General features: G+C 39.5%; 1 protein-coding gene across 3 annotated transcripts in view; it reads left to right on the plus strand.

Annotated features, from left to right (window-relative positions):
* Nucleotides 1–26,076, plus strand: part of CSNK1G3 (casein kinase 1 gamma 3) — a 659,666-nt gene that overhangs the window by 44,086 nt on the left and 589,504 nt on the right. For all 3 annotated transcript variants that reach the window (XM_053701616.1, XM_053701614.1, XM_053701615.1), the window contains exon 2: nt 6,728–7,147. In XM_053701616.1, the coding sequence (XP_053557591.1) occupies nt 6,979–7,147 (169 nt within the window). In that variant the 5' untranslated portion in view covers nt 6,728–6,978. The remainder of the gene's footprint in view (nt 1–6,727; nt 7,148–26,076) is intronic.

Here is a 26,076-nt window from a genome sequence, read left to right on the forward strand (position 1 = left end):
ACTTTTATCAGAATTTTAGCTCTGCATTTCAGCTATATGCATAGATACAGTCAGGGTTGAGATCTACAGTTGCAATTTGTGGGTTCTGTGCTACACTGCTGCATTTGAACACGTGCCACATCCACCCATGGAGGGGTAAAGAAGACCAAAAAAAGAAAAAAGTAGTTTCTAAGTTGCTGTTTCTAATAACTTTAATAAAATATTTTATGGGGAAGTCATTTTTGTGCAGTTTTTTCCCCTTTAAATACAGGGGTAGATTATTACAGATTTCAACCATCAATATCCCTCTTTAAAAATGTTCTTTGAATTTGTATGATCATTCATAGAGGTTTGTAAATGCCTCTATATTTTGTATTCAGGAGAAACATGATTTCTGATTCTAGTCCCACTACTCTTTAGAATACCTTTCTAGTGATGCAGGAGTTCACTTTTGTATTCCCACGTCATAGTAAAACAAGTGATGTCTTGCCTCTTGACTCCAGTAAGGTATATAAGTATAAAAGGCTTCTGTGGGCTTGGGTCTATTACTTCTCTAATTCTTTTTTAAGGATAGACTATTTCTTGTAAGATTATAATGTGTGATTACTATGAGCAATAAAAACATGGAGATTGGTTAAAGGGATACTGAACCCAAATATTTTCTTTCATGGTTCAGATAGAGCATGCAATTTTAAGCGACTTTCTAATTTACTCCTATTAATTTTTCTTCGTTCTCTAGGTATCTTTACTTGAAAAAGCAGGAATGTAAGCTTACAAGCCTGCCCATCGCTGCATTCTTACTTGTGGGAAATACTGAACCTGGCCACCAGGAGGAGGCAAAGACACCCCAGCCAAAGGATTAAATACCTCCCCCACTTCCTCATAACTTAAGTGTTAGAAGATTTTGGATCCGCCCTCTCAATTATGTTCCATATGCCTTGATAATGTGATAATCTCAAACATGTTTGATACCACTGATCCGTCCACCTCTGAGGAGCGGTCGTCCAGTGAGGTGCCTACCCTACATTCTTATCCCTCTACACATGCAGTTTCCCGTAGCATTGGTGATCCTCCATCTGGAGGCGGCCTTTTTTTCATCAGATGTTACTGCACAGTTCAGACGGCGGTGTCTGGGGCCTTAATGCTTTACCTCACCCTGCTAAGCGTAAGCGAAAGGTTACATATTGCATTTCTTCACAGTGAACATCAGATCATTTATTGGATTTAACTGATAAGGTTATCCGAGGATGACGTTCTTTCTGAGACTTCAGAGTATGAACATTCTGGGTTGGAGTGTGCTGCCTCTAAACCTCTGTCTGCAGAGGAACCAGATTTTAGTTTTAGGAATTTGCGCTTTCTTCTAAGGGAAGTTTTTGGTGAATTCCGAGGTTCCAGAGTCCAAATTGCCTGATGGACCTTTGATTCTTAAATTGGATAGAGTTTGAGGACAGGGTGGTACCATATCCTTCCTTGCTCCTGTTAGATGGCGAACATTATTGAGAACAATTGGGACAGGATTGGATTCCTTTTTCCCCTCTTCTCCCTTTAACAATTTGTTCACAGTCCTGGACTCTCAATAGCATTGTTAGGTTCCATCCCTAAATGTGGGATGGTGCTATCTTCACCCTTGCTAACGTACTATTATCCCGCTTGAGGATAGCTCTTCGTGTATGGGGCAGTCTGTCGCTCTTTCAGTCGCTTTGATCAGGGACATGCAGGATCCATGGGCCCTGAAGGTCATGGCTCAGGGTTACTAGATAGGAAAGAGGAGGATCTGCCCCTGAATGACTGAGACATGTAACCTGTCTTCCTTACCAGAAAGGAGGAAAGCTTCTGGGATGCGTAAGGGATCTGTCCTCTTAGGAGTTAATGTCCTGGTGCCTATCGCAGCCAGTGGTTTGGGATACTATTCAAACCTTTTCGTGGTCCTTGTTTAAGATGGAGACAATAGGATCCATTCTTCCCCCTCGTTCGAGAAGGGCAGTTCATGACCACAATAGATCTGGAGGATACTCCCTTCATGTACCAATCCTCAAGGACCACTCCATTTCCTAAGGTTTGCGTTCTTGGTCCAGCATTTCAAGTTTATTGCACTTCTGTTTTGGTCTAGCTAAGGCTCCAAGAATTTTTTCAAAAAATGGACCATTCGGAATCTCTGTCTTCTTCAATCCCAGGGATAGAAGATAAATAGAGTTTTCTCTTGTATCTAGTACTAGGGTAGAAACACTGGTACTATATTGGAATGAGAATATCGGACCAGAGAGGTTGCAAGCTAGAGTCAACATGTCTTGCCTTCCAGATCTCCTAAGGCCATCTGTGGCTCGTGGTATTGAGGTGATTGGTCTCATGGTGTCCAGCATGGACATAATTTCCTTTGCCAGGTTTCACCTCAGACTGTTGCAACTGCGCATGCTGAAGCAGTGGAACGCCGGTCATTCGGATCTGTCTCAACAGATTTCTCTGGACATCCGATCGAGAGAATCACTCTTTTGGTGTTTTGTCCGGATCTCTTGTCCCGAGGGATGTCCGTCTTTAGACCATCCTGGGGGAATGTGACTATGGTTGCGTGTCTGTCAGGATGGGGAGCTGTTTATGGTGCCAGGAAGCTCCCTCCCAATCTCATTTTGGATCTTCGGGCAATATACAATGCTCTGAAGGCTTGGCCTCTGCTGGGTTGTCCCAGTTTATCGGATTGCAATCAGACAATATAACCTTGGTGGCTTACATCAGCCATCAGGGGGGAAAGAGAAACTCCCTAGCTATAAGGGAAGTATCTTGGATTCTGGAGTGGGCTGAGACCTACATTTGTTTGCTTTCAGCGATCCACATTCCGGGTGTGGACAACTGGGAAGCGGATTTCCTCAGCAGACAATCCTTTCATCCGGGGGAATGGTCTCTCCATCCTGGGTGTCGCAGAGATTTATAAGAGGAAGATCTTATGAAGTCTCAATACCAAGCTACCCAGATATGGGTCGATGTGCAGGGATCTTCAGGCAGAGCTAACAGATGCATTAGCGGTGCCTTGGAGGTTCAATCTAATTTATCTTTCCGGCCGTTACCACTACTTCCTAGTGTAGTGGCTCAAATCAAGCAGGCATCAGTAATACTGACTGATCCATCTTGGCCGCTAAGGATATGGTTCACGGATCTAGTGGGGGATGTCATAATCTCCTCCGTGGAAGTTACCTTGTCGCAGGTATCTGCTGACCAAGGTCTCATTGTTCATCTAGGTCTAGATTCTCTGAGGCTGACTGCGTGGAGATTGAACGCTTAGTCCTAGCCAAGAGAGGGTTTTCTGAGAGTGTTATTTTTACTCTCATTCAAGCTTGTAAGCTGGTTGCTTTTCACATCTATCATAAGGTGTGGAGGACCTACTTATTCTGTTCTCCAGGATGAACTGGAGAAGGGCTTTTCTGCAAGTCCCCTGAAGGGACAGATTTCGGCTCTGTCAGTGTTACTGCACAAGAGGTTCGCTGAGCCTCCAGATGTGCAGCCTTTTGTTAAGGTTCTGCTAAGATCAGACCTTTTGTTTAGAGCTAATGCTCCTCTTTGGAGTTTAAATCTTGTTCTTTAAGTTCTGCAAAGGGCTCAGTTGGAGCCTATGCATGAAGTGGACATTAAATTGTTGTCTTGGAAGGTTCCTTTTCTACTGGCTATTGCTTCTGCACACAGAGTATCTGTGATTGCTTCATTTCAATATCTGGCTTTCCATGCTGATAAGGCTGTTCTACGAACCAAGTTAGGTTTTCTTCCTACGGTTGTGTCAATTCGCAACATCAATCGAGAGTTTGTGGTTCCTTTCTTATGTCCTAATCCTTCTTCGTCGAAGGAACGTTTATAACGTAATTCTGGATGTGGTTTGTGCCTTGTAGTCCTATCTTCAGGCCACAATGGAAATTAGACAAACTTCTTTAGCTGTTTGTTCTCCTTTCCGGGACACGTAGGGGTCAGAGGGCCTCTACAACTTACTTATCTTTTTGGCTGAGCAGTGTCATCCGTTTAGCATAAAGTCAGTGGGACATAAGTCTCCACTGAGGTTTACGGCTCATTCTATGAGAGCAGTGGTTTCCTCTTGGGCCTTCAAAAATGAGGCCTCTATGGTCAGATTTGTAAGGTGGCTACCTGGTCCTCCTTACATACGTTTTCCAAATTTTACAAGTTTGATGTCTTTGCTTCTGCTGAAGCAGCCTTCGGGAGACAGGCTGAGGTGCCCTCAGATTAGGGTCTGCATCTCTTTTTTTTTTTTTTTTTCCCCCTCTCATTCCGTGTACTCTAGAGCTTGGGTATATGTTTCTCACAAGTAAAGAATGCAGCTGTCGACTCTTCCCATATTAAGAAGGAAAGCATAAATTATGACTTACCATATAATTTCCTTTCCTTCTGTGTGGGAAGAGTCCACAGCTCCCGCCCGTGTTTTCCTATGGGCGGCCCTAAATTTAAATGTATTCTTCTGGCACATTTTTCACCCTGATATTTCTCCTACTGTTCCTTTATCCCTCGGCAGAATGACTGGGGTTATGAGGAAGTGGGGGAGGTATTTAAAGGGACAGTCTACACCAGAATGTTTATTATTTAAAAAGATAGATAATCCCTTTTATTATCCATTACCTAGTTCTGTATAACCCACACAGTTATATAAATACATGTTTTACCTCTGTGATTACCTTGTATCTATTCCTCTGCAAACTGCCCCCTTATTTCGGTTCTTTTGACAGACATCCATTTTAGTCAATCGGAGCCGGCTCAATGGAACTCCACGTGCGTGAGCACAGTGTTATCTATATGACACACACAAACTAACACCCTCTAGTGGTGAAAAACTGTCAAAATGCCCTGAGAGAAGAGGCGGCCTTCAAAGGCTTAGAAATTAGCATATGAACCTTCTAGGTTTAGCTTTCAACTAAGAATTCCAAGAGAACAAAGCAAAATTGGGGATAAAAGTAAATTTGAAAATTGTTTAAAATTACATACTCTATCTGAATTATGAAAGTTTATTTTGGACTAGACTGTCCCTTTAAGCCTTTGGCTGGGGTGTGTTTGCCTCCTCCTGGTGGCCAGGTTCAATATTTCCCACAAGTAAGGAATGCAGTTGTGGACTCTTCCCATACAGAAGGAAAGGAAATTATCTGGTAAGTCATAATTTTATTTTTTTGTGATTCAGGTAGATCATACAATTTTAATTAACTTTCAAATTTACTTCTATTAACACATTCTTTGTTTACTTATCTTTTGTTGAAACACAGGAGTGTACATGTTTCTGCAGCACTATATGGTAGCGGTTTTACAACAATGTTATACATTAGCAAGAGCACTAGATGGCAGCACTATTTCCTGTCATGTAGTGCTTCAGACATGTGCACGCTACCTATCTAGGTATCTCTTCAACAAAGAATAACATGAACAAAGCTAATTTGACAATAGAGGTAAATTAGAACCTTTTTTTTTTTTTTAAATTGTTTCCTCTGTCTGAAAGAAATGTGGTTTTCATGTCCCTTTTAAAGGAAATCATGCCCTTGTGTCTTGTATGCTTATATGGATGTGAATAATTAACTTCTGAATGTGTCTGGATTTAATGTGCAGTAAGGTAGCAAGGTATCACTGCTTCATTTCATGGGTTGCTGATGTTTAATTTATTTCCTGCTTTATTCCGAGGAGCTAACTTTGCAGATCCAGGCACTTAAGATATCTGGTAAGAAAGTAGTTTGAACAGAGTTGCCCCATTGCTTTACCAAAAGCAGAAAATGGTTACTACACAACCCCTCTCCCACATATTTTACCGAACAAAACTCATACACTTCCTCTTCAATGCATATTATTTCCTTAATTCACTCTCCTCTTACATAATGAACTGTAAAACTTGATGTGGGTTCAATATAAAAGGTTAAAGTACAGTGTGACCCATTTTAGGCTTTGACTGATATTGGTTCAAGTTTGACATTCCTGTTCTAATTTCTGCTTTCATTGTTTGTATTGTTTAAACTAAGTCTTGAGGTTTTAGTGAGTAAGGCTGTTAATGTTGGCTTAATATGCACAAATAATTAAAAAAACAAAAACACAAAAAACAACCAGAAAAGAAAGAAAAGGTGCAATCCTTTTAAAAGTATGAATAATACAGTGTCCATTACTTCCTGTCTCTAGAGGCTGTGGTCTCTAGAGGAAGGCTTATCTAGCTAGATGTCATAAATCTTTTAGAGTAACTTGAGCTAGTTTACTATTGATAATGCTCGGGAGACAGTGTCTGGTTTTCTCATGCCGAATGCAACTTAATTTCCAAAAATGTCTGCTCTCTTATATCCTTAAGGGCAGGGGCTACAATTATAAGTGCTTATTTTGAAAGAAAACAAGTAAAGTTGTTACTTAGGGCCCCATGTATTAAAAGGCGGACAGACAACTTTTCAACTTGCAAGGCTGCCCGCTCCCGCCTTTGCTGCATACGAGCAGCGGATTTGTTGAGGTGGCGAGGAGTGTAAGAAGCAGCGGTCTAATGACCGCTGCTTCTTACATTGCGGGAAGCAGGCTCGCATATTCAAACCTGCTACGCAAGGGCTCCAGAGCAGCTCTCGCTGTTTCGTACATGGAGCCCTTAATCTGTTTCTTTTCATGTTTACTTTGATTTAACAAGCTTCTTTTTTCTAAAGCAGCACTGTTTAATATCCCTTTAAAAAAACATTTTAAAATAATTAAAAGATTTGTCATAGTATGCTTTTATCAATATCGTCTTTCTTACGGTTTCATTTGTATTTCACAGGTTCTGTTGTGACTTCAAGTAAGCTGTGTGGTAGCCACCTAATCCAGGATATATTTTCCTCTACAGAAGATCTGAGCAGGACAAGCTTGCGAATGGGATGAATCCGCTGCTGCTGAGCATTCATCTTCAGCTCAGTGAATAACGTTGTTCAGCTGTTGAAGTCACCTCGTTATGTTTCCACTTTTACAACATCCCTTTTGAGTTTGGTTGTCTTTAAAAAAGAATTCAAAGTGGAGTACCGTAAACTTGATATGGATGGCAAAAAGAAAGACAAGGACAAACCTGATGAGCGAATTAGGCCCAGATCAGGTCACAATGTACGTAATTCTGGGTCTTCAAACTCTGGAGTGCTAATGGTTGGGCCTAATTTTAGAGTTGGGAAAAAGATTGGATGTGGCAATTTTGGAGAGCTACGATTAGGTATGTAGTACATGACCAATATCTTTAAAGTCTTTAGTGTGTCAGTTGTTTTTTTTTTATGCATATTTGCAATTAACCACTGCTTTGATAAATAAAAAATAACAGATGGATAATTTTAGCATTGTCCTGTACACAGATTGAAAAAGTACAATTTTCCATGTGAATTTTCAGCATTGACAGACAAAATGTGTTGCATTTTTTATTATTATTATTATTATTATTATTATTATTATTCCCTTTTTATTTATTTATATATTTATATATATATTTATTTATATATATATATATATATATATATATATATATATATATATATATATATATATATATGACATTATAACGTTACATTTCTTAAAGGGACATTAAACTGTGCGCACAACTACAAAAGAATAGTAACTTCTCATTAGGTTACTGCATTTCATCCTGTTTTTAATAGCTCAAAGGGACAGTAAAGTCTTAATTAGACATTCATGATTTAGATAGAGCATGCAAGTTTAAACAACTTTCCAATTTACTTCTATTATTTAATTTGCTTCCTTCTCTTATTATACTTTGCTGAAAGGTTTATCTAGGAAAGCTCAGGAGCAGCAAAAAACCTAGGTTCTAGCTGCTGATTGGTGGCTGCATATATATATATATATATCGATTTATCATTGGCTCACCCAGGTGTTCAGTTAGAAACCAGTAGTGCATTGCTGCTCTTTCAACAAATGATACCAAGAGAATGAAGCAAATTTGAAAATAGAAGTTAACTGGAAAGTTGTTTAAAATTGTATGTTCTACCTAAATAATGAAATAATTTTTTGCGGTTTTTTTGTCCCTTTAAAGGTGCCAGATACTGAAGCTTTGCCCCTTCATACTGGGCGCTGCCATATTAGAGCTCAGGTATTCTCATAGCCTGTGACAGAAGCAGTGTGTATTTGCATATCAATGAAGTTGTCAACTTTCTGACAACTGTATAATGCGCCTCGTGTTAGGGCGCACGATACAGAGCAGGATCTTTACATCTTTGCACCTTCTGCACTGCTATATATTATTGTTGAGTGCTTTTTTTTAAACTTATTTTGTGTTTGTCTAAAACTGTATAAAAAATGTAAAGCTCACATGATGTATCATGCACACTAACGCCATGCGGATGATTCAGCTGTAAAAATTGTGCAATATTACTGATCTGTGAGTGTGCACTGCTTCTTTACAGGCTGTAAGAATACTTTAGCTCCAAGATGGCAGCCCCCAGTATGACGAGGTGGAGCTTTAGTATTTGGCACTTTTAAACTATTGATACAGGAGAACTGATTTGAAAAGAGCTGCAGGAACATGATGAAATGCAATAGCATAGTGAGTAGTTACTATTCTTTTGTAGTTGTGCACAGCAGTTTGATGTCCCTTTTTAATCCAATGTTTCTTTGTTAAAAGAAAAAAAAATGTTGTTTTTATGCTTTTGGGGTACTGCGGAGTACTTTGGGCACACTAATTATTGACTGGAAAGGCAGACTTGGAATGAATAATTACAGGAGCGAGCTCCCTAGATATCTTACGATAAATGCTTGAGTGTATATATACAGTGAAATTGTATTAAAGAGAGTCTACTCCCAGAATGGTTGATGTTTAAAAAGATAGATAATCACTTTATTACCCATTCCCCCGTTTTGCATAACCAACACAATTATATTAATATACCTTTTACCTCTGTGATTACCTTGTATTTAAGCCTCTGAACACTGTCCCCTTATTTCAGTTCTTTTGACAGACTTGCATTTTGGCCAATGAGTGCCCTCTCATAAGTAACTCCACGGGTGTGAGCACAAAGTTCATGTGTGCCGTATAGATACAATAAACACGCGCTAGCTGTGAAACATTGTCAAACGCATTAAAGTGGTGGTAAATCCTAGCGTACCATTGGAACAAATAAAGGGGACTTTCATTTATGAAGTATAAAATACTTCATTCTGAAAGCTCCTTTATTTGTTTGCAGCGTTCGCTGCACTGAGCTCCTAAGGCAGCCCACGGCAGAACGCTATTTTGCTGAGAGGTGACTTTTCCATCTCTTACCCAATAGCTGTGCGTGAAATTCAGCTTGGCGCTGTAAATTGAGAGAACAAAGGAAATTTCATAACAGTGAATTGTAAAGTTGTTTAAAACTGCATGCCCTATCTGGATCATGAAAGTTTGTTTGACTAGACTGTCCCTTTTAATGTGACATTACATTGCAACTGAGGCTCCAAAGCAATAATTTAACTATGTGTTTAACCCCTTTGTGTTGATTAAACACAGAGTTGCAGGGTCGGTAGTGCTAAAATTCCATGCTCTAATTAATTAGACAATGTAATTTTTGCACTATCATGTCACATTAAAGTGTTTGGGCCCAAATCCAGCAGCAGTCATTAAAAACAAAATAATATTTGTGGTGACTTTTTAAAATTCTTTTTGGAATTTTATAAATTTGTGGCCTGGCTATTAGATTTGTAATCCCTGCTTTAAGGACTTCCTACTTTTTTGTGTACAGCAAACTCTGAGCATGTTTGGTGCTTGGTCTTAGGGTTGCCACCTTTTCTGGAAAAATATACCAGCCAAGCTCATTAGCATAAATAATTATAAAGAATAAATCAAGGACTAAAGCTTCTAGAACCGATTTTAAATGATATTTTTTTTAAATTGGATTCCAGATTTATTTTCAGCTTTAACCTGAACGTTAAAAATACCGGCTGGTGGCAACCCTAATATGCATCAAAAATGATTTGCTTCGAGTCCATGGAGAGCCAACATTTTTTTGAGAGGGCCTTTGGGTATTGGTCATATTGGTAAATGCTTTTTTCCCCCAGAAGATGGTGAGAGTCCATGAGCCATTACATGTGGATTTAACACTCCACACAACAGAGCTTTAAACCCTCCTACTTTCCCATGATTCCATAGCCATTTTTTTGCTTCTAGCATGGAGGATGGTGAAACTTGCTGATCTACGCATAGATTGAAAAATGTTCTCAAACTGATGTGAGACCCAATATCCCCCTCAGAGAGCCACGACAGAGGGGAGTAAAGGAGTACATTGACAGCGAGAGTAAATATCCTGCAGGAGTTTGTCACTTGCCTGCCATTGGTGTTGCTGGGATTGGTCCTGCAGCCTCCTCCTGTTGGTGCATCAGAGTAATCCTTCTATAGATCATGTTTTGTTGATACACAAAAATTTGTGTCAACTGCTAGGGGGCGCTCAAAAGATATACTAGAAGTGACTATCTTATCCAACTGTTAAGAAAACTTAAAAAAATCAAAGCAAATTACACATTCAATAGCACATAATGCTATCCTATTACAAAACAGCCAGATATATTCCAATAGATCACACTATATATATATATATATATATATATATTCTATCATATTACAAATAAGTGCTGTTAATGGTTACTAAAGTATATCTTAGCTGTGCAGAATTTCAGTCCTTCAGTAAGTATCCAATTGAGACAGTCCTTTTAATAAGGTATCCGGTTTTAGATCCAGACCCAGGTTGTGTCACACTTCAAAAACCTTGTCAGATGGAGTCAGCTCCTTGTTGGGAAAATTGGTCAAACTGCAGGATAATCTGAGGATAATCACAAGACAGAACTCTGTCTGTTTCATCAGGCTTCTCAAGCCTGATGCAAGAGAGTTCTGAGAAACGCGTTGTTTTCTGTTTTTAAACATAGGTCTACGTGAGTTGCCTTTTTTTTAACTGTATTTTATTAAATTTGTAATATTTTTACATATTCGAGAGTCTTAGCTTTTTGTACCTTGGAGAAATACCTAGGAGTACGGTTCTCACGCTGGGTCAGTGAGCTGGGACACTGCAAGTTCTCAGAAGGCTTTACTCTGCACAATTGGGTACTGCTACTCTTGTGAGGTTATTTCTACTTCTTAATATGAAATGGTGCCATGACGTTATAACTCTAAAAAGCGCCCTTGTCTGGTGATTATCCTCACAGATTATCCTTTAGATCATGTGCATACTATTGTGCTCTCCTTCACATGCTGAAATGCAGGGAACACCTCTTGAAGAAGTATAGCAAAATCCTGCATTTTAAAAATTTCACTAGGGATCTTGCAGTGCTAGAGGATGATTTTAGATAATATCACCTTAGCATAGAGGTTTTGAACATCAGGCCCTGAATCTCTCGCATAACTCTTATCATATTCTCTAAGCATTTTACTCAAGCAGGTCTCACCGATTTATCTCACCAGATGTATGCAAGTTTTCTCAAAATTCACAATGCACTTATATAACTGTCAGAAAAGTAATGCTTACTAAACTAAAAGCAAATGTATGTTAAAACATTTTAGTGTAATTTTGTATTTGCTGTAAACTGGGACTTTATATCAGTATCAGATGCTCCCCTGTTAACTTTACTATCCCCTATAAAATTATTTGTCCCAGAGATGTTTGTTACTTTCTATGGGAGTTATATCTCTAGGACTTGTTCTATTATTTTTCTCCATACTTGAGTACATTTAATCATCAGACCCTATATGTTTAACACCCATTATTGGATTTAGCAGATTCAAAGATTGTGCCTCTTTAGATATTGTCAGCCATTAAATCAAAGACCGCATATATACACATGTTCCAATACCATTCTATAATAGTATATGGCAGATGATGACAGGTGTGCATCTTTGATTGTGATTAAAGGGACATAAAACACCTTATAGACTAGGTTTGCCATTGTGCTAGCATAACTTGCATTGCCTAGTAGTAGATTATCACTTCTGCTGAGACCAGTTCCATTCAACTTCTGCTTCTCAGAAATTAAAATCTACAATTTTCAGACTTAAAGGGACATGAAACCCATATTTTTTCTTTCACGATTTAGAAAGAGCATGCCATGTTAAACAACTTCTGTTATCTAATATGCTTCATTCTCTTGCCATCCTTTGCTGAAAAGCATATCTAGATACGCTCAGTAGCTGCTGATTGGTGGCTGCACATAGATGCCTCGTGTGATAGGCTCTCCCATGTGCAAGGCTATTTCTTTAAGAAAGGATATCTGAAGAATGAAGCAGGATTAGATGATAGTAAATTGGAAAGTTGTTTAAAATGTTATCCTCTATCTGAATTATGAAAGATTTGTTTGGGGTTTAATGTCCCTTTTAAACTACTTGAAAGAGGGGGCAAAATAAATAATACAAATAATTAAGTACAGGTGCCCTCATTTTACAACGGTTCAATTTACACCGTTTCAGAATAACAACCTTTTTTTCCAGTTATGTGAGTTCTATTGAAAAGCATTGAGAAGCAGTGCATTTATTAAAATAGCCAGTAGGTGGAGCTGTCCGCTTGTGTTGCAGCAAAGTCAAGCAAGCTGAAATTAATCAGTTTAACCAGGCCTGAGCTATCGAGCAGATTTCAAAGGAACAAGAGCTTCCTGTCTATAAATCAGTCCAGATTGGAATGAATAGAAAGAACTGTTTGCAGAAAAACGCAAGTGAAGTCTGTGTTGTGTAATTATTTTATTAGGTTTATAATGCTGTTTAGCAAATGTTTTTGTTCATTTAACTTAGTTTAATTATATATTCTGTGTTGTGTGATTATTTAATTAGGTTTATAATGCTGTTTAGCATTTAAAGTCTTCATTTCAAAGCTTTAAAAATAATGTATTAGGTGTTATGCCAATTTTGAGAGGAGCCTGGAACCTATCTCCCTCACTTCCCATTGACTTACATTATAAACTGGGTTTCAATTTACAACGGTTTCAATTTACAACCATTCCTTCTGGAACCTAATCCCGGTGTAAACTGAGGGCTACCTGTATATTGCAAAGTTTCTTTTATGTAGACTAATTTATAGTGTAAACATTTTATATTAGTTTCCAAGTGTTTTGTGTCACTTTTCGCTCTCTAGCAGTGGTTAGACATATTACAATGCTTTAATGGGACATTGTAGCAGGAAAAATGACATGCTATCATTTCTTAGAGCATGCAATGTTTGCACTACTCACCCTGAATGGGCCTGTATGTGTTTTAAACCCCTGCTATAAGGTTAAGCAACGGATCTTGAAAAAGTCTCATTGTAAAGACAATATGCGAAGGGTCTACTGTTTTAACATATAGATTTTGCATGCTTAGAGTTCTGACAATGAATGCCAGCACACGGCAAGCAAACATTTTCCTTTCTTTCATGTAATTGGCAAGAGTCCATGAGATAATGACGTATGGGATATACATTCCTACCAGGAGGGGCAAAGTTTCCCAAACCTTAAAATGCCTATAAATACACCCCTCACCACACCCACAATTCAGTTTTTACAAACTTTGCCTCCGATGGAGGTGGTGAAGTAAGTTTGTGCTAGATTCTACGTTGATATGCGCTCCGCAGCAAGTTGGAGCCCGGTTTTCCTCTCAGCGTGCAGTGAATGTCAGAGGGATGTGAAGAGAGTATTGCCTATTTCTCCAACATAGGTGTGTCCGGTCCACGGCGTCATCCTTACTTGTGGGATATTCTCCTCCCCAACAGGAAATGGCAAAGAGCCCAGCAAAGCTGGTCACATGATCCCTCCTAGGCTCCGCCTTCCCCAGTCATTCTCTTTGCCGTTGTACAGGCAACATCTCCACGGAGATGGCTTAGAGTTTTTTAGTGTTTAACTGTAGTTTTTATTATTCAATCAAGAGTTTGTTATTTTAAAATAGTGCTGGTATGTACTATTTACTCTGAAACAGAAAAGAGATGAAGATTTCTGTTTGTAAGAGGAAAATGATTTTAGCAACCGTTACTAAAATCGATGGCTGTTCCACACAGGACTGTTGAGAGGAATTAACTTCAGTTGGGGGAACAGTGAGCAGACTTTTGCTGCTTGAGGTATGACACATTCTAACAAGACGATGTAATGCTGGAAGCTGTCATTTTCCCTATGGGATCCGGTAAGCCATTTTTATTACAGAAAGAAAAAAAGGGCTTCACAAGGGCTTTCTAAGACTGTAGACATTTTCTGGGCTAAATCGATTTATATTTTATACTCCATAGCCTTGAGGAATTATTTTAATCTTGGGAATTATGTAAAATAACCGGCAGGCACTGTATTGGACACCTTATTCTCTAGGGGCTTTCCCTAATCATAGGCAGAGTCTCATTTTCGCGCCTGTATTGCGCACTTGTTTTTGAGAAGCATGACATGCAGATGCATGTGTGAGGAGCTCTGATACATAGAAAAGACTTTCTGAAGGCGTCATTTGGTATCGTATTCCCCTTTGGGCTTGGTTGGGTCTCAGCAAAGCAGATACCAGGGACTGTAAAGGGGTTAAATATAAAAACGGCTCCGGTTCCGTTATTTTAAGGGTTAAAGCTTCCAAATTTGGTGTGCAATACTTTTAAGGCTTTAAGACACTGTGGTGAAATTTTGGTGAATTTTGAACAATTCCTTCATACTTTTTCGCAATTGCAGTAATAAAGTGTGTTCAGTTTAAAATTTAAAGTGACAGTAACGGTTTATTTTAAAACGTTTTTTGTACTTTGTTATCAAGTTTTTGCCTGTTTAACATGTCTGAACTACCAGATAGACTGTGTTCTGAATGTGGGGAAGCCAAGGTTCCTTCTCATTTAAATAGATGTGATTTATGTGACACAAAATTTAGAGAAAATGATGCCCAAGATGATTCCTCAAGTGAGGGGAGTAAGCATGGTACTGCATCATCCCCTCCTTCGTCTACACCAGTCTTGCCCACACAGGAGGCCCCTAGTACATCTAGCGCGCCAATACTCCTTACTATGCAACAATTAACGGCTGTAATGGATAATTCTATCAAAAACATTTTAGCCAAAATGCCCACTTATCAGCGAAAGCGCGACTGCTCTGTTTTAGAAAATACTGAAGAGCATGAGGACGCTGATGATATTGGTTCTGAAGGGCCCCTACACCAGTCTGAGGGGGCCAGGGAGGTTTTGTCTGAGGGAGAAATTTCAGATTCAGGGAAAATTTCTCAACAAGCTGAACCTGATGTGATTACATTTAAATTTAAATTGGAACATCTCCGCGCTCTGCTTAAGGAGGTGTTATCCACTCTGGATGATTGTGAGAATTTGGTCATTCCAGAGAAACTATGTAAAATGGACAAGTTCCTAGAGGTCCCGGGGCCCCCCGAAGCTTTTCCTATACCCAAGCGGGTGGCGGACATTGTAAATAAAGAATGGGAAAGGCCCGGTATACCTTTCGTCCCTCCCCCCATATTTAAAAAATTGTTTCCTATGGTCGACCCCAGAAAGGGCTTATGGCAGACAGTCCCCAAGGTCGAGGGGGCGGTTTCTACTCTAAACAAACGCACCACTATACCCATAGAAGATAGTTGTGCTTTCAAAGATCCTATGGATAAAAAATTAGAAGGTTTGCTTAAAAAGATGTTTGTTCAGCAAGGTTACCTTCTACAACCAATTTCATGCATTGTTCCTGTCACTACAGCCGCGTGTTTCTGGTTCGATGAGCTAGAAAAGGCGATCAATAATAATTCTTCTTCTTATGAGGAGATTATGGACAGAATTCGTGCTCTCAAATTGGCTAATTCTTTCACCCTAGACGCCACTTTGCAATTGGCTAGGTTAGCGGCGAAAAATTCTGGTTTTGCTATTGTGGCGCGCAGAGCTCTTTGGTTAAAATCTTGGTCAGCGGATGCGTCTTCCAAGAACAAATTGCTTAACATTCCTTTCAAGGGGAAAACGCTGTTTGGCCCTGACTTGAAAGAGATTATCTCTGATATCACTGGGGGCAAGGGCCACGCCCTTCCTCAGGATAGGTCTTTCAAGGCCAAAAATAAACCTAATTTTCGTCCCTTTCGCAGAAACGGACCAGCCCCAAGTGCTACGTCCTCTAAGCAAGAGGGTAATACTTCTCAAGCCAAGCCAGCCTGGAGGCCAATGCAAGGCTGGAACAAAGGAAAGCAGGCCAAGAAACCTGCCACTGCTACCAAGACAGCATGAGATGTTGGCCCCCGATCCGGGACCGGATCTGGTGGGGGGCAGACTCTCTCTCTTCGCTCAGGCTTGGGCAAGAGATGTTCTGGATCCTTGGGCGCTAGAAATAGTCTCCCAAGGTTATCTTCTGGAATTCAAGGGGCTTCCCCCAAGGGGGAGGTTCCACAGGTCTCAATTGTCTTCAGACCACATAAAAAAACAGGCATTCTTACATTGTGTAGAAGACCTGTTAAAAATGGGAGTGATTCATCCTGTTCCATTAGGAGAACAAGGGATGGGGTTCTACTCCAATCTGTTCGTAGTTCCCAAAAAAGAGGGAACATTCAGACCAATCTTAGATCTCAAGATCCTAAACAAGTTTCTCAAGGTTCCATCGTTCAAAATGGAAACCATTCGAACTATTCTTCCTTCCATCCAGGAAGGTCAATTCATGACCACGGTGGATTTAAAGGATGCGTATCTACATATTCCTATCCACAAGGAACATCATCGGTTCCTAAGGTTCGCATTCCTGGACAAGCATTACCAGTTTGTGGCACTTCCGTTCGGATTAGCCACTGCTCCAAGGATTTTCATAAAGGTACTAGGGTCCCTTCTAGCGGTGCTAAGACCAAGGGGCATTGCAGTAGTACCTTACTTGGACGACATTCTGATTCAAGCGTCGTCCCTTCCTCAAGCAAAGGCTCACACGGACATTGTCCTGGCCTTTCTCAGATCTCACGGGTGGAAAGTGAACGTAGAAAAAAGTTCTCTATCTCCGTCAACAAGGGTTCCCTTCTTGGGAACAATAATAGACTCCTTAGAAATGAGGATTTTTCTGACAGAGGCCAGAAAATCAAAACTTCTGAACTCTTGTCAAATACTTCATTCTGTTCCTCTTCCTTCCATAGCGCAGTGCATGGAAGTAATAGGTTTGATGGTAGCGGCAATGGACATAGTTCCTTTTGCACGCATTCATCTAAGACCATTACAACTGTGCATGCTCAGTCAGTGGAATGGGGACTATACAGACTTGTCTCCGACGATACAAGTAAATCAGAGGACCAGAGATTCACTCCGTTGGTGGCTGTCCCTGGACAACCTGTCACAGGGGATGAGCTTCCGCAGACCAGAGTGGGTCATTGTCACGACCGACGCCAGTCTGGTGGGCTGGGGCGCGGTCTGGGGACCCCTGAAAGCTCAGGGTCTTTGGTCTCGGGAAGAATCTCTTCTACCGATAAATATTCTGGAACTGAGAGCGATACTCAATGCTCTCAAGGCTTGGCCTCAGCTAGCAAAGGCCAAGTTCATACGGTTTCAATCAGACAACATGACGACTGTTGCGTACATCAACCATCAGGGGGGAACAAGGAGTTCCCTGGCGATGGAAGAAGTGACCAAAATCATTCAATGGGCGGAGACTCACTCCTGCCACTTGTCTGCAATCCACATCCCAGGAGTGGAAAATTGGGAAGCGGATTTTCTGAGTCGTCAGACATTTCATCCGGGGGAGTGGGAACTCCATCCGGAAATCTTTGCCCAAATCACTCAATTGTGGGGCATTCCAGACATGGATCTGATGGCCTCTCGTCAGAACTTCAAGGTTCCTTGCTACGGGTCCAGATCCAGGGATCCCAAGGCGACTCTAGTAGATGCACTAGTAGCACCTTGGACCTTCAAACTAGCTTATGTATTCCCGCCGTTTCCTCTCATCCCCAGGCTGGTAGCCAGGATCAATCAGGAGAGAGCATCGGTGATCTTGATAGCTCCTGCGTGGCCACGCAGGACTTGGTATGCAGACCTGGTGAATATGTCATCGGCTCCACCATGGAAGCTACCTTTGAGACGAGACCTTCTTGTTCAAGGTCCGTTCGAACATCCGAATCTGGTCTCACTCCAACTGACTGCTTGGAGATTGAACGCTTGATCTTATCAAAGCGAGGGTTCTCAGATTCTGTCATTGATACTCTTGTTCAGGCCAGAAAGCCTGTAACTAGAAAAATTTACCACAAAATATGGAAAAAATATATCTGTTGGTGTGAATCTAAAGGATTCCCTTGGGACAAGGTAAAAATTCCTAAGATTCTATCCTTCCTTCAAGAAGGTTTGGAGAAAGGATTATCTGCTAGTTCCTTGAAGGGACAGATTTCTGCCTTGTCTGTGTTACTTCACAAAAAACTGGCAGCTGTGCCAGATGTTCAAGCCTTTGTTCAGGCTCTGGTTAGAATCAAGCCTGTTTACAAACCTTTGACTCCTCCTTGGAGTCTCAATTTAGTTCTTTCAGTTCTTCAGGGGGTTCCGTTTGAACCCTTACATTCCGTTGATATTAAGTTATTATCTTGGAAAGTTTTGTTTTTGGTTGCAATTTCTTCTGCTAGAAGAGTTTCAGAATTATCTGCTCTGCAGTGTTCTCCTCCTTATCTGGTGTTCCATGCAGATAAGGTGGTTTTACGTACTAAACCTGGTTTTCTTCCGAAAGTTGTTTCTAACAAAAACATTAACCAGGAGATAGTCGTGCCTTCTTTGTGTCCGAATCCAGTTTCAAAGAAGGAACGTTTGTTGCACAATTTGGATGTTGTTCGTGCTCTAAAATTCTATTTAGATGCTACAAAGGATTTTAGACAAACATCTTCCTTGTTTGTTGTTTATTCTGGTAAAAGGAGAGGTCAAAAAGCAACTTCTACCTCTCTCTCTTTTTGGCTTAAAAGCATCATCAGATTGGCTTACGAGACTGCCGGACGGCAGCCTCCTGAAAGAATCACAGCTCATTCCACTAGGGCTGTGGCTTCCACATGGGCCTTCAAGAACGAGGCTTCTGTTGATCAGATATGTAAGGCAGCGACTTGGTCTTCACTGCACACTTTTACTAAATTTTACAAATTTGATACTTTTGCTTCTTCGGAGGCTATTTTTGGGAGAAAGGTTTTGCAAGCCGTGGTGCCTTCCATCTAGGTGACCTGATTTGCTCCCTCCCTTCATCCGTGTCCTAAAGCTTTGGTATTGGTTCCCACAAGTAAGGATGACGCCGTGGACCGGACACACCTATGTTGGAGAAAACAGAATTTATGTTTACCTGATAAATTACTTTCTCCAACGGTGTGTCCGGTCCACGGCCCGCCCTGGTTTTTTAATCAGGTCTGATAATTTATTTTCTTTAACTACAGTCACCACGGTATCATATGGTTTCTCCTATGCAAATATTCCTCCTTTACGTCGGTCGAATGACTGGGGAAGGCGGAGCCTAGGAGGGATCATGTGACCAGCTTTGCTGGGCTCTTTGCCATTTCCTGTTGGGGAGGAGAATATCCCACAAGTAAGGATGACGCCGTGGACCGGACACACCGTTGGAGAAAGTAATTTATCAGGTAAACATAAATTCTGTTTTGAATGCAGTGATCTCCTTCTACGGGGTCTATTTCATAGGTTCTCTGTTATCGGTCGTAGAGATTCATCTCTTACCTCCCTTTTCAGATCGACGATATACTCTTATATACCATTACCTCTGCTGATTCTCGTTTCAGTACTGGTTTGGCTTTCTACAAACATGTAGATGAGTGTCCTGGGGTAAGTAAATCTTATTTTCTGTGACACTCTAAGCTATGGTTGGGCACTTTGTTTATAAAGTTCTAAATATATGTATTCAAACATTTATTTGCCTTTACTCAGAATGTTCAACTTTCCTTATTTTTCAGACAATCAGTTTCATATTTGGGATAATGCATTTGAATTAATCATTTTTTCTTACCTTTCAAAAATTTGACTCTATTTTCCCTGTGGGCTGTTAGGCTCGCGGGGGCTGAAAATGCTTCATTTTATTGCGTCATTCTTGGCGTGGATTTTTTTGGCGCAAAAATTCTTTTCCGTTTCCGGCGTCATACGTGTCGCCGGAAGTTGCGTCATTTTTTTGACGTTATTTTGCGCCAAAAATATCGGCGTTCCAGATGTGGCGTCATTTTTGGCGCCAAAAGCATTTAGGCGCCAAATAATGTGGGCGTCTTGTTTGGCGCTAAAAAAATATGGGCGTCGCTTTTGTCTCCACATTATTTAAGTCTCATTATTTATTGCTTCTGGTTGCTAGAAGCTTGTTCACTGGCATTTTTTTCCCATTCCTGAAACTGTCATTTAAGGATTTTGTTCAATTTTGCTTTATATGTTGTTTTTTCTATTACATATTGCAAGATGTTCCACGTTGCAACTGAGTCAGAAGATACTTTAGGAAAATCACTGCCGGGGCTGGAGCTACCAAGCTAAGTGTAACTGCTATAAATTTTTGGTATCTGTTTCTCCAGCTGTTGTTTGTATTGCATGTCATGACAAACTTATTAATGCAGATAAAATTTCCTTTAGTACTGTTATATTACCTGTTGCTGTTCCGTCAACATCTAAATTTCAGAGTGTTCCTGATAAACATAAGAGTTTTTATTTTTTTTTTAAATCCATTTAGAAGGCTATGTCTGTTATTTCTCCTTCTAGTTTACATAAAAGTCCTTTAAAACTTCTCTTTTTTTCAGATGAATTTTTAAATGAACATCATCATTCTGATACTGATAATGGTTCTTCTGGTTCAGAGGTTTCTGTCTCAGAGGTTGATGCTGATAAATCTTTGTATTTGTTCAAGATGGAATTTATTCGTTCTTTATTTTAAAGAAGTATTAATTGCTTTAGATATAGAGGATTCTGGTCCTCTTGATACTGAATCCAAACGTTTAAATAGGGTTTTTAAATCTCCTGTAGTTATTCCAGAAGTGTTTAATCTCCCTGATGTTTTTTCTGAAGTAATTTCCAGGGAATGGAATAATTTGGGTAATTCTTTTACTCCTTCTAAACGTTTAAGCAATTATATCCTGTGCCATCTGACAGATTAGAGTTTTTTGGGACAAAATCCCTAAGGTTTGGGGCTGTCTCTATTCCTGCTAAAATGTACTACTATTTCTACGGCAGATAGTACTAAATTTAAGGATCCTTTAGATAAGAAAATTGAATCCTTTCTAAGAAAAGTTTACTTATGTTCAGGTAATCTTCTTAGACCTGCTATATTTTTACCGGATGTTGCTGCAGCTTCAACTTTTTGGTTAGAAGTTTTAGCACAACAAGTAACAGATCATAATTTTATAGCATTATTATTATTCTATAACATGCTAATAATTTTATTGGTGATACCATCTTTTGATATCATTAGTGTTGATGTCAGGTATATGTCTCTAGCTATTTTAGCTAGAAAAGCTTTATGGATTAAACTTGGAATGCTGATATGTCTTCTAAGTCAACTTTGTTTTCCCTTTCTGTCCAGGGTAATAATCATTTTTTCGTTCTTTTTTTCATAATAAGGAACAAAAGCCTGATCCTTCATCCTCAGGAGCGGTATCAGTTTGGAAACTTTTTCCAGTTTGGAATATATCCAAGCCTTATAGAAACCTATAGTCAGCTCCTAAGTACCCATGAAGGTGCGGCCCTTTTTTCCAGTTCAGCTGGTATGGGGCAGATTACGTTTTCTTCAAAGGAATTTGGATCAATTCCGTTCTCAATCTCTGGTTTCAGAACATTGTTTCAGAAAGGTACAGAATTGGCTTCAAGTTAAGGCCTCCTGCTAAGAGATTTTTTTCTTTCCCGTGTCCCAGTTAACACAGCAAGGCTCAGCATTTCTGAAATGTGTTTCAGATCTAGAGTTGGCTGGAGTAATTATGCCAGTTCCAGTTCTGGAACAGGGACTAGGGTTTTATTTTATCTCTTCATTGTACCAAAGAAGGTCAATTCCTTCAGACCAGTTCCGGATCTATCAATATTGAATCGTTATGTAAGGATACCAACATTCAAGATGGTTACTGTAGGACTATTCTGCCTTTTGTTTAGTAAGGGCATTATATGTCTACAATAGATTTACAGGATGTGTATCTGCATATTCCGATTCATCCAGATCATTTTTAGTGTCTGAGATTCTCTTTTTAGACAAGCATTACCAGTTTTGTGGCTCTACCGTTTGTCCTAGCCTCAGTTCCAAGAATTTTTTTCAAAGATTCTCGGTGCCCTTCTTTCTGTATTCAGAGAACGGGGTTTTGGTATTTCCTTATTTGGACGATTATCTTGGTATTTGCTCAGTCTTCTCATTCGAAGAATCTCATGCGAATCGATTTGTGTTGCTTCTTCAAGATCATGGTTGGAGGATCAATTTACCAAAAAGTTCATTGATTCCTCAGTCAAGGGTAACCTTTCTGGGTTTCCAGATAGATTCAGTGTCCATGACTCTGTCTTTAACAGACAAAAGACGTCTAAAATTGATTTCAGCTTGTCGAAACCTTCAGTCACAATCATTCCCTTCGGTAACCTTATGCATGGAAATTCTAGGTCTTATGACTGCTGCATCGGACGCGATCCCCTTTGCTCGTTTTCACATGCGACCTCTTCAGCTCTGTATGCTGAATCAATGGTGCAAGGATTACACAAAGATATCTCAATTAATATCTTTAAAACCGATTGTTCGACACTCTATAACGTGGTGGACAGATTACCATTGTTTAATTTAGGGGGCTTCTTTTTGTGCTTCCGACCTGGACTGTAATTTCAACAGATACAAGTCTCACAGGTTGGGGAACTGTGTGGGGATCTCTGACGGCACAAGGAGTTTGGGAATCTCAGGAGGTGAGATTACCAATCAATATTTTGGAACTCTGTGCAATTTTCAGAGCTCTTCAGTTTTGGCCTCTTCTGTAGAGAGAATCGTTCATTTGTTTTCAGACAGACAATGTCACAACTGTGGCATACATCAATCATCAAGGAGGGACTCACAGTCCTCTGGCTATGAAAGAAGTATCTCGAATTTTTTTGGTTTGGGCGGAATCCAGCTCCTGTCTAATCTCTGCGGTTTATATCCCAGGTGTAGACAATTGGGAAGCGGATTATCTCAGCCGCCAAATGTTCCATCCGGGCGAATGGTCTCTTCACCCAGAGGTATTTCTTCAGATTGTTCAAATGTGGGAACTTCCAGAAATAGATCTGATGGCGTCTCATCTAAACAAGAAACTTCCCAGATATCTGTCCAGATCCCGGGATCCTCAGGCGGAGGCAGTGGATGCATTTTCACTTCCTTGGAAGTATCATCCTGCCTATATTTTTCCGCCTCTAGTTCTTCTTCCAAGAGTAATCTCCAAGATACTGAAGGAATGCTTGTTTGTTCTGCTGGTAGCTCCGACATGGCCTCACAGGTTTGGTATGCGGATCTTGTCCGGATGGCCTCTTGCCAACCATGGACTCTTCCGTTAGACCAGACTTTCTGTCGCAAGGTCCTTTTTTCCATCAGGATCTGAAATCCTTAAATTTTTAGGTATGGAGATTGAACGCTTGATTCTTGGTCAAAGAGATTTCTCTGACTCTGTGATTAATACTATGTTACAGGCTCGTAAATCTGTATCTAGAGAGATATATTATAGAGTCTGGAAGAATTACATTTTTTGGTGTCTTTCTCATCATTTTTCTTGGCATTCTTTTAGAATGCCGAGAATCTTTTTCAGTTTCTTCAGGATGGTTTAGATAAGGGTTTGTCTGCAAGTTCCTTGAAAGGACAAATCTCTGCTCTTTCTGTTCTTTTTCACAGAAAGATTGCTATTCTTCCTGATATTCATTGTTTTGTACAAGCTTTGGTTCGTATAAAACCTGTCATTAAGTCAATTTCTCCTCCTTGGAGTTTGATTTTGGTTCTGGGAGCTCTTCAAGCTCCTCCCTTTGAACCTATGCATTCATTGGTCATTAAATTACTTTCTTGGGAAGTTTTGTTCCTTTTGGCCATCTCTTCTGCCAGAAGAGTTTCTGAATTATCTGCTCTTTTCTTGTGAGTCTCCTTTTCTGATTTTTCATCAGGATAAGGCGGTGTTGCGAACTTCTTTTGAATTTTTACCTAAAGTTGTGATTTCCAACAACATTAGTAGAGAAATTGTGGTTCCTTCATTATGTCCTAATCTTAAGAATTCTAAGGAGAAAGCATTGCATTCTTTGCATGTTGTTAGAGCTTTGAAATATTATGTTGAAGCTACTAAGTCTTTCCGAAAGACTTCTAGTCTATTTGTTATCTTTTCCGGTTCTAGAAAAGGCCAGAAAGCTTCTGCCATTTCTTTGGCATCTTGGTTGAAATCTTTAATTCATCTTGCCTATGTTGAGTCGGGTAAAACTCCGCCTCAGAGGATTACAGCTCATTCTACCAGGTCAGTTTCTACTTCCTAGGCGTTTAGGAATGAAGCTTCGGTTGATCAGATTTGCAAAGCAGCAACTTGGTCCTCTTTGCATACTTTTTCAATTCTACCTTTTTGATGTATTTTCTTCTTCTGAAGCAATTTTTGGTAGAAAAGTACTTCAGGCAGCGGTTTCAGTCTGAATCTTCTGCTTATGTTTTTTATTAAACTTTATTTTGGGTGTGGATTATTTTCAGCAGGAATTGGCTGTCTTTATTTTATCCCTCCCTCTCTAGTGACTCTTGTGTGGAAAGATCCACATCTTGGGTAATCATTATCCCATACGTCACTAGCTCATGGACTCATGCTAATTAAATGAAAGAAAACATAATTTATGTAAGAACTTACCTGATAAATTCATTTCTTTCATATTAGCAAGAGTCCATGAGGCCCACCCTTTTTGTGGTGGTTATGATTTTTTTGTATAAAACACAATTATTCCAATTCCTTATTTTATATGCTTTCACACTTTTTTGTTAAGTAAGTTTGTGCTAGATTTATACGTTGATATGCGCTTCTCAGCATGCTGAAGCCCGGTTCCTCTCAGAGTGCAGTGAATGACAGAGGGATGTGAAGGGAGTATTACCTATTGAATACGATGGTCATCCTAACGGGGATCTATTTCATAGGTTCTCTGTTATCGGGCGTATAGATTCATCTCCTACCTCCCTTTTCAGTTCGACGATATACTCTTATATACCATTACCTCTACTGATTCTCGCTTCAGTACTGGTTTGGCTATCTACTTTATGTACATGAGTCTTTTGGTAAGTAAGTTTTCTTTTATTTAAGACACTCTTAGCTATGATTTGGCACTTTATATGTAAAGTTCTAAATATATGTTTTGTACTTATATTTGCCATGAATCAGTATATTTCCTTCTTGCACACTGTCAGTTTCATTTTGGGAAATGCTTATATATATATATATATATATATATATATATATATATATATATATATATATATATATATATATATATATATATATATATATATATATATATATATATATATATATATATACATATATACATATATATATATATATATATATATATATATATATATATATAAATAAAAAAAATTCTTACCTGAAATTTTCAAATTGACTTAATTTTCTAAGGCTTGCGGGAGTGCAAAATGCTATAATTTATTGCATCATTCTTGGCGCGAGACTTTTGGTGAATTACATTTTGTTGATGTTTTTTCGTCATTTCCGGCGTCATAGTTGGCGCAGAGAGTTTTCATGTAGTTGCGTCATCTATGACGCTCGTGTTTGTTGCAGACATTCTTGGCGCCAAAAAATATTTTGTCAGTTGTGGGCGTCGTACTTGGCGCCAGATTTTTGACATTGTTTAAGTCTTTATTTCATTTTTCCTTCTGGTTTCCAGAGGCTTATTTTGTTTACATTTTTTCCCATTCCTGAAACTGTCATATAAGGAAATTGATAATTTTGCTTTATATGTTATTTTTTTCTATTACACATTGCAAGATGTCTCAATCTGATCCTGTTTCAGAATCCACTATTGGAATCCTGCTGCTTGATGTCGGTTCTACCAAAGCTAAGTGCATTTGTTGTAAACTTGTGGTAACTGTTCCTCCGGCTGTAGTTTGTGTTAGTTGTCATGATAAACTTTCAAATGCAGACAATATTTCCATTAGTAATAATCCATTACCTGTTGTTGTTCCTTCAACATCTAATGCTCAGGATATTCCTGTTAATGTGAGAGAATTTGTTTCTAATTCCATTCAGACGGCTTTGTCTGTCATGCCACCTTCTAATAAACGTAAAAGGTCTTT

Source organism: Bombina bombina, chromosome 2, assembly GCF_027579735.1.
Source record: "Bombina bombina isolate aBomBom1 chromosome 2, aBomBom1.pri, whole genome shotgun sequence".
In the NCBI taxonomy this organism is placed as follows: domain Eukaryota; kingdom Metazoa; phylum Chordata; class Amphibia; order Anura; family Bombinatoridae; genus Bombina; species Bombina bombina.